We start from the raw sequence: 9726 nt of genomic DNA on the forward strand, positions 1-9726 counted from the left end.
TTTGTTCCCCAGCCACTGTGCACAGTCCTCCGGGCAGTCCCTGGCTAGTAGGGTGATTTTTAGGTTAATTGTTAAGTCCTACCACCACTGTCTGTGCCATCAGGATCGCTCACGAGCACTGCCAGACCGGAGCTCCGTGTGTCTCCTTTTTTGGTATTTTCACGCAAATTCTTCTGTTAGTTGGGGTTTAGTCCACTTCTATATCCTTCCCTTCAAGGCTCAGGGGTCCAGGATTATCTTCTGTGTTGTGTTAATTGGTTTCCCTTTTCTTTGTTGAAGAGGGTCTGTGCAGTCTTTCTGCCTAGTCCACCATCTTGCCGGAACTCCTCCAGCATTATTTCTATTACAAAGGGCATATTTTCCAACTACTGGTAACTCTTCTTTGTTTCCAACTTTTTCATTCCAGTCACCCGTGATAATCAACATATCTTGATTGCATGTTTGGTCAATTTCAGACTGCAGAAGTTGGTAGAAATCTTTAATTTCCCCATCTTTGGCTTGGTGGTTGGTGCCTAAATTTGAATATAATAGTAGTATTAACTGGTCTTCCTTGTGGGAGTTTGGATATTATCCTGTCACTGACACCATTGTACTTCAGGATAGATCTTGAAACACGATGTGACAATGAATACCACACCATTCCTCTTCAATTTGTCATTCCCGGCATAGTAGATCATATGGTTGTCTGATTGAGAATAGCCAAAACCAGTCCATTTCAGCTCACTAATGCCTAGGGATATCAATATTTATGCATTCCATTTCATTTTTGACAACCTCAATTTTTCTAGATTGATACTTCGTACATTACACGTTCCAATTATTAATGGATGTTTCCATCTGTTTCTACTCATTTTGAGTTGTACCATATCAGCTAATGGAGGTCTATATCATTAAGGTCATCTTTACTCTGAGGAGTCAGCTCTTCCCCAGTCAAATTTTGAATGCCTTCTGGCCTTCTGGGCTCATCTTCCAGCACTATATCAGACACTGTTTCAGGGCTGTTTGTGAAGTTTTCCAGTAATGTATCAGACAGTGTTTCACTGCTATTCATAAGGTTTTCACTGGCCACTTCTTTGAGAAGTGGATGGCCTCTTCCTTTTTCTGAGTCTGTCCTAGCCCGGAAGTTCTTCTGAAACCTGTCCACCATGGGTGACCCTGCTGGCATTTGCAACATAGCCTCGAGCCTCACAGCAACACACAAGCCACCACAGGATGACAAACTGACAGACAAGTTCATCTCCTTTAGCTGTTCCTAACCCCTTTGCACCTGCCTACCTTGGGCAATGGCCTTAAAATAGAGCTGCCCACAAGCGAAAAGCAGCCCCTAAACCCTGGCCTGCCTACCTCAGGCCCTGGCCTTAATAAAGAGCCGCCCTCAAATGGAAAGCCCCTAAGCCCTGATGCACCTGTTTTGGGCACCAGCCTTAAAATACAGCTGCCCCTAAGACCTGGGCCTGCCTACTTTGGGCCCTGGCCTTAATAAAGAGCCACCCCCAAGCAAAAAGCAGCCCCCAAGCCCTAGGCCCACCTACCTCAGTCCCCAGCCTTAAAATACCACCCTCAAGTGAAAAGCAGCCCCCAATCCTGGGCCTGCCTACCTGCTTTTCTGTTGGAGGCAGCTGTTTATTAAGGTCAGGGCCTGAGGTAGGCTAGCCTGGGGTTTAGACTAAGGCTGCTTTTCGCTTGGGTGTGATTCTGTATTAAGGCCGGGGCTCAAGGCAAAGAAGTAGTGGGAAGGAAGAAGACAGGCAGAATCAGATTATAGAGTGTCCTGGATATTACACTAAGGAGTTAGAAGTTATCTCATTGTCAAGGGGATGGTTACTGTTCTATAGGCAGATGACAGGAGCAAAAGTGTTTTGGGAAACTTGGTCATCTTTAAGATGAATGTAGAGATTTAGACACGTAATTAGCTCCTGTAGTCACAGGAAGCAGAAGAAAAGAATGGATGGGAAATAAAACAAAGGTTGTTCAACAGGACAAGGTTTAAGAGTAAGGAAAAGGAAGATTTAAAGATGATTACTGTATTTCATAGTAGAGACATAGTTACATAAAGAGAGCTATGATTTTTAATACTTTATAATTTAAGTTCTCAAGGTAATTTTATAATCCTAGCGTTTATTACTATGTACTTCAGTGTCTATGGAAGTGGTATGAAATAATGATGTCATATATTTAGTTGCTTTAGTTTTAGCAGTATATGAAATTTAATTCAGTATAAAAAACTTCAGATTTGGAAAATAATACACTGCCTTTTTATAAGGTATAGTGTGGTTACATAGTGCCTAAGGCACTTGACTGCTAACCAGAAGGCTGGTGGTTCAAATCCACCAGCCACTCCTCGGAAGGAAGGTTGGGCAATCTACTTCTGTAGTGATACTGTCTCAGAAACCCAAGCAGGGGTCGCTATGAGTTGGGTCCGACTTGATGGCACATAACAACAACTCTGGTTACATCTGGATTGGTTTTATAACCAGAATTTCCAACCAATAGATAGTGATTTACCAAAATATCTTAGTGTCTTCCTTGGTCCAGGTTTCCATATCATTGTCTCTTTTTCTCCCCTCTTGAGATCTCAGGTCTTTAGAGAAATTAGAAAGTAACTCCTCCTCGTAAAAAAATTGGGGACTTGTATTAGTTAGGCTACAGATTGAGCTACTCCTAGTAGAGACCCAGAGCAGTGTTTGATTAAATAAGATAGAAATTTAGTTTTCACTCATATAGCACATTGCTCTCATGTAAATTTAGTTTTCTGTCATTGCTACTAAGTTTGCTTACAGAGTTATTCCTGAGAATTTCCTTCAGATGGTCACTTGTTAGCTCATGATTTGATCAGTCGTGATAATGTGTTTGGATGTACCTTGGAACTTCAGATATTGCTTTACAGTATTTTGCTGGTAGTTACTTCACTTGATTTAGCACTTTGTCATCTGCCTCTCCTATAAAACTGGGATAATGTGAGTGCTTGAGCAGAGTACAGGTCATCCATCCCTGCATTTCAGCTTCCTGTCTTCATCTTCACAAGTCTTTGTTAAATAAATAATGTAGAAAAAGCACATGTGCTCACAGCTAGGCTTTGGTTAGTGGAGTGCTTCTATTGCATATTGTATATGATTTGGCATAGGAATTATGATGATGTAAGAAAGTGACAAACTATAGGGGATTAAAGAACTTAACATTGTTTATTGAAGTGTTTCTTGAGCACTTATTATAGGTCTTAATATTCTTTTAGTTCTTATGTGGAAAATAGCAAATAGAACTGTCACTTTTTTCAGCCTACTACCTGTCAGGCACTCATTTAATCTTCCCTGCAACTCTTTGGAAAGGTATGATGAACCTTATTTTATAGATGAGAAAACTGGATCATGAAGATTCAGTTGCTTGCTTCTAGGTGACTGCTGCTTAGTACTTGTGGATTTAGGTAGGAAGTTTCTGTAGGTCCTGTGCTATGACCTGAAGAAAGTAATGGATGTAGATGTGGAGGAAGAAGATTCTAACTTGATAGGGAACATTCTGAAGAAAGCATTAGAGAATAGAAATTATAAAACTACTAGTGGTTTTTAAGATTAATCTAAATTATTTTTGTTTTACTGTGATGTAACTAAAAGGTACTGTTTTATATATTCCATGGAACATAGCAGAGAGTGTTGTTAATTTTGTATGTGCCTCTCAAGTCAGACAGAAGAATTTCACCTTCTTTTTGAAGTCATCCTCATTTTCTCCATTCACAATTCAATGTTCTCTGCCTTATCTCCCCATACCTGAATGGGTGCCTACATTCAAATTTCACACTCTGCTCTTTGAACATGTTCCTTCTGTCTATGTCTAATTTATTTTCATTCCACTCACAGTGCTTTATGAAGTTATTTGCACGTTTTAGACATAGTAGAATCTTAGCAAAATAAATCTTTAAAACTGTAATACTTATTTATAGAGAGAAAATGCCGCATAATTTATACGCAGAAGCAAGAAGGAATTAGTGGAAGTCATTGTTCAATGGAGGCTTTCACCCTGCCAAAGTGGCTATGAATTGAAAAGTTAAAGAGCCATTGGTTGGAACCAGTAGCATCTAACCAAAGTTGTGACTAAAAGAAGAGTTGCTACAATTACATTTTTGGAATTCCCTTTGTTTCCTTCTGTGTTTTAGAGACATTAGAAGAAATGGACAGTGAGTTGCTCAAGTGTGAATTCTGTGGGAAGATGGGATATGCTAATGAATTTCTGCGGTCAAAACGATTCTGCACCATGTCATGTGCCAAAAGGTATTTTCTAAAATGTTTCGTGACTCACAAACCAGTAATCACTGCAGTGACACCAAAAAGCCTCATGTAGTCTATCAGTAGCAAAACATAAGTAGTACAGAAAATAATATAGGTATCATTTGGAGCTACTTTGCTATTACTAAATTTTGCTCTGTGAAAATCATAACACAATAAGTTGTACAGTAAATCTAATATTGAAGTAGAAATCTTCTGGTGGTTAGAATATGTTTATGAGTATCTCCCCCTGTGAAATCATCAGAACATTATTAGAATATTAGTCCTTAAGGTATCCAAATAATATTTGTTTTATCAGCTGATTGTTTATCAACATTGAAATACTTGGATATTCTAGTTACCTAGTGCTGGTGTAATACATAGGGAGCCCTGGTGGTGCAGTGTTAAAAATGCTTGGCTGCTAACTGAAAAGTTTCTCCTCCATGGGAGAAAGATGTGGCAGTCTGCTTCCCTAAAAATTACAGCCTTGGAAACCCAATGGGGCATTTCTACTCTATCCTTTACGGTCACTAGGAGTCAAAATTGATTTGACTGCAGTGGGTTTGTTTCTTTATTGTAACAAATACTACCATGGGTGGGGGGCTTTAAAGAAGAGGAGTTTTATGTCTCACAGTTTTGGAGGCTTAGAGTCCAGTTTCAGGGTGTTGGCAAGGTTAGGGTCTCTTTCTGTCTTTCTGTCAGCTCTAGGAAAAGGTCCTTGTCCCTTTCTGCTTCTCTAGCCCTGGGCATTTCTTAGCTGCTTTTAGATGTATTTTCCCATTACACCAATCTTCTCTTGTGGGTGTATGTGTCTTTTCTGCTCTTTTTTATAATATATCACTCAGAAGGGATTAGGGTTAGGACCCACTCTACTCTGGGGTAACTTCATTAGCATAATAAAAACCCTGTTTCATATTTATAGCTACAGGGGTTAGAATTTCAATATAAGTTTTTTTGAGGGGCATAATTCCCAGGATTTACTTTGTTTTAAAAGTGTTTTAATCATATCTGTTTGAACTATATTTATTTTAGGTTTTTATATGGGACAGCTATAGCAATAAATTCCCCTACATTGTCACATTATCAGACAGCAAAATATCTGTCTTTTAAAATCAATGTTTTTAGTAGTAATAATTATAGATAAATAGGTGGTGCAAATAGTTAACACACTTGGCTGCTAACCAAGTCTGCCCAGAGGCACCTTGGAAGAAAGGCCTGGAGACGTACTTCTGAAAAATCAGCTCCTAAAAACCCGTATGACGTACAAATCTGTTCTGAAATGTGGGGTTGCCATGAGTCAGAACAGACTCGGCAGCACCTGGTAAAATGATATATTAATAGTATGTATAACAAAAGAGGTGTTCGGTCTCTTCATTAATTTTCTAATTTCCAAGTTTACTTTACATTGAAAAAAAGAAACCCTACTCTGATTTTGATTATAAATCCTAACTGTTTAGATATTTACCACTGAAATTGAAGTATGCACACAGTTATTTTGAAATTTGTTCTGTGTTCAAAAAAGTGCTTATTCCCTCAAAGAATTTAAGATCTTGATTATATATATCAGGGAATTTCTTGCTTGAACATTTTATTTCTATGGATGCTAAAATATACTTAGTAAAGCTTAAGTAAGTAATAGTATATTCCTCCAAAAATAGGTTCATTGGCTTCTCAATTGTCAAGCTGTTATACAAAGTCTTTCATATTTTTTATAAGCCTATAATCAAATTATATAACCCATGCTTTAACTTGGTATTTTGTTAGTCTGCATATACCACAAGAAAAAACAGTGGCTCTCTGATTCTAAGTGATTAAAAACTCTGAAAACTTGGGAAAAGGACTATCTTTGATAATATTTTAAGCACTTATCTATTTAGAAATATTTCAAGACATTCAACATTTAATCTTGTTATGTGTTCACCCATTTGTGGTATTTTTTGTTACATTAGTACTAGGTAACCAAGACAGAATTTGATACCGGGAGTGGGATGCTGCTGTAACAAAGTATGGAAGTGATTTTGGAGGAATTTCAATATGCGTAATAGTAAGAGCCTAGTTTGCCTTGAACAGACTATTGGTAGAAATAAGGACACTGGATGATTCTGATGAGAGCTCAGTAAGAAATGGGGAATCTGCATTTATACTCTTATAAGGTGAGCCGCTTTAGAGAGTTACGGGCTCCATCATAGGGGATAAGACAACAAGGAGAAGAGGATAAATTAGGACAGAAAGGAACTGCTGCTGTTTACATGTAGGCCTAAATATTTGGAGATCTAAATACTTAGGGACTGTATATCAAATATATAGTTCTTTTCTTTTCTTTATTCATTTTCTATGGGGAAAGAAGCTTTGTCAGTTGATATAAATAGAAATCAGAAACCTACAGAATTGAGCTCACCGGTGAAGAGAATGAACACAGCAGGAGCTTCTTGATTGTTTTGGGGTAAAGTAAAATGAAGTATCCATCTGGGCGCTATTTTCTTTGTTATACTTTTCAAAGAAAAATAGCCTGTTAATTCTCATAGTACTTTTTACTTCTCCCTCCTGTCGTTTTCATAAAACATAGGTGAGGAAAACTTATTTTGGTATCTGCATAACGATCTTAGAACAGTTCTATAGCAAAGTGAATTGGAATTTATTTTTGTCATTTTCCTGAAAAATATTCTTAGCGCAAAAGAGTTTTAAAAATATGAAATTATAATTACAGTTTTATATGTGTTTTTTTAAAAAAGGAATTATAGATATTTTTCTTAGTCTTTTCATAGTTTTCCATTCTTCTTTTTCTCACCAGGGAAGAAGTCAGCTAAATGCTTCCTGCTACTTATTATTATGGCCCACAGGCTAAGGATAGTTTTTAAATTTTTGGAAAATATCAAAATATTTCATGATATGAAAATTATATGAAATTCAGATTTCAGTGTCCATATATAATGTTTTATTGGAACACAGCAAAGCTCATGTGTTTACATATTGTCTGTGGGTGCTTTTGTGCTACTGCCCTGGGGTTGAAAAGTTACAGACAGGCACTGTGTGGTCTACAAAGCTGAAGATACTAACATGGTCCTTTACAGAAAAAAGTTTTCCAGCCTTTATTTTAGGGCTTTGGAACCTGATAAATGAGATAGAACGCTTTCATGTTATCATACTTTATAAAATTCTGTGTTCAAAATCACTAGGCAGTCTATTTTAATAAAAGAAAAATAATCTTTCAGCCAACCAATTTTAAAGTATTACGTACTTGTATTTTCTAAGTAGTGAGGGCAATGAAATCCTTGTGTAACTTCAAAATCTCAGCTTTACATATTCATTTTTATTTCATATATATTTGAAAAATATTTTACTAGTTGTTTTGAGATTCCTCCTTCTTACTACCCTACCTATTTTTTATTAGTCTCTTCAGAAATGATTACTAAGAAAATATCAATTTGAATAAACATATAAATAGTTAATATATAACTTCTGTTTCTCCTGGAACCTTGAATTAGTTTGCTGCTATGAAAAATGTTACCTGTATTTTGCATAAAAATTCCCACTATTATGCTGTTATCAGGAGAAAATATCAGTACCTTGTTAAAGGTTGTCAGTATTAGGTTGAGATATATATAATATAACAGGGGCCATGCTTTGATGTTTAGCATAAGTAAATCCATTGAACAGTATGGTTTACTTCATGAGGTGTATAGTCCATAATGAAGTACATGATACTTACTGATTCACACTTGCACTTTCAAGTCATAATTGAATACTAAGTGGCATGTCTCATGTTATCATTTATTTTTTTTTCCCACTTGAATTTCTTAGGTACAATGTTAGCTGTTCTAAAAAATTTGCACTTAGTCGTTGGAATCGTAAGCCTGATAATCAAAGTCTTGGGCATCGTGGCCGTCGTCCAAGTGGCCCTGATGGGGCAGCAAGAGAACATATCCTTAGGCAGGTCTGTAGAAACCTTGCTTCAATGTACAATACCCTTTTCAGAAATACAAGGAAAGTGCAATGCTGTATTTTACTTGTACTACATTTTCCAGCTTCCAATTACTTATCCATCTGCAGAAGAAGACTTGGCTTCTCATGAAGATTCTGTGCCATCTGCTATGACAACTCGTTTGCGCCGGCAGAGTGAGCGGGAAAGAGAACGTGAGCTTCGGGATGTGAGGATTAGGAAAATGCCGGAGAATAGTGATTTGCTACCAGTTGCACAAACAGAGCCATCAGTATGGACCATTGACGATGTCTGGGCCTTCATCCATTCTTTGCCTGGTATGTAATTTACCACCTTGGCCTTAGTATTTTTCTTGTGCATACACACAGGAATGATGTTAGATCCCATCCACACCGATTACACAAAAGGGTTAGAGAAGAACTGTGTATATATATTAATTAAATGGCATTTGCTATTGAAATGTGATCTCTTTCCTCTTGCTTATTCCCTCAGCACAACTGGGTGTTTTCTCATACCCCCCCAAGTCGATAAAAACTGACTAGTCCTGCTTCTGCTGTGACACCTCAGCCGTGAAGATATTAAAGGTGCTCTCTTCTCTTCAGTCTGATTTCTCTCGAGAGGTCAGTAGAGAGATTGAATCAGACACTTCTTTCCTTCTGCTCTTCTATTTTTCTATTCTATTTCCTCCTCATTTTCTAATTGGACCTTTTATAAATGAAATAAAAGAGACTCCCCCCTACACACACATTTTTGAAAGCTAATCTAGCCCTTGTAGAATATGAGAAAAATCTGGTTTCTTTTTTAAAAATCAAGCTGATTCTTTTTAAAGAAACTGCATCTTTGATTTCTTGCAATAAATAAACATCAAGAGCACTTCTGAAATTTTACTTTTTAAGTAGGTAGTTGAAATTCAGCTATGATATTCCATTTCAGTATGGAGGATAACTTTCTTATTTATGTTTTCCTGCTCTTAATTCTCATTTTGGTACTCTTTTCCATCAGCTTAGGTCTTTATGTTCTTTATTTTTTTTTCTTTAATGCAATAATAGTCTTTCATACTCACTTTTTCCAAGGGGCTGGTTTTACTAAAGACCACTGTACCTTTGCTCATGATGAGACCCACACCAGTTCTGTGTATTAATAATGTATTTTTAAATAAACAAGTCTTACCAGTTACTTTGACCTTATGAATATGGAAAACAGGGTTTTTTGTTTTTTAAGTGTTTGTTCCCTTTTGGTTTTATTGTGAATCATACCATTTCTCTTGAGACCAGCTCTTCAGAAGAATTCAATCTCATTTGAACTTGTTTATCAGACTTACTAAAATTAATCTAACTATTGTTGCTGATCAGCTTCTCTGTGAAGATGACTGAGGGCTCAGCAGCAAACATACAGCTGATGTGCTGTGCTGGTGAAGAAAGTATACTCAGAAATATCACTGCTTGGAAAAAAGATGTCAGCCATATTACCTTATACAAAGAACTCTTGTTAAAGTACTTTATCAAAAGCTTGTTTTAAAAATGCTACATA

The 9726-nt window shown here is 36.9% G+C and overlaps 1 protein-coding gene across 1 annotated transcript in view; it reads left to right on the forward strand.

The window, feature by feature from the left end:
* Positions 1 to 9726, forward strand: part of PHC3 (polyhomeotic homolog 3) — a 93821-nt gene that overhangs the window by 79750 nt on the left and 4345 nt on the right. Inside the window, exons 13-15 of the mRNA XM_042781759.1 lie at positions 4148 to 4262; positions 8058 to 8190; positions 8282 to 8513. Of these exons, the coding sequence (XP_042637693.1) occupies positions 4148 to 4262; positions 8058 to 8190; positions 8282 to 8513 (480 nt within the window). The remainder of the gene's footprint in view (positions 1 to 4147; positions 4263 to 8057; positions 8191 to 8281; positions 8514 to 9726) is intronic.

This window comes from Orycteropus afer, unplaced genomic scaffold (assembly GCF_000298275.1).
Source record: "Orycteropus afer afer isolate SDZICR_OR568_19922 unplaced genomic scaffold, OryAfe1.0 scaffold00168, whole genome shotgun sequence".
In the NCBI taxonomy this organism is placed as follows: domain Eukaryota; kingdom Metazoa; phylum Chordata; class Mammalia; order Tubulidentata; family Orycteropodidae; genus Orycteropus; species Orycteropus afer.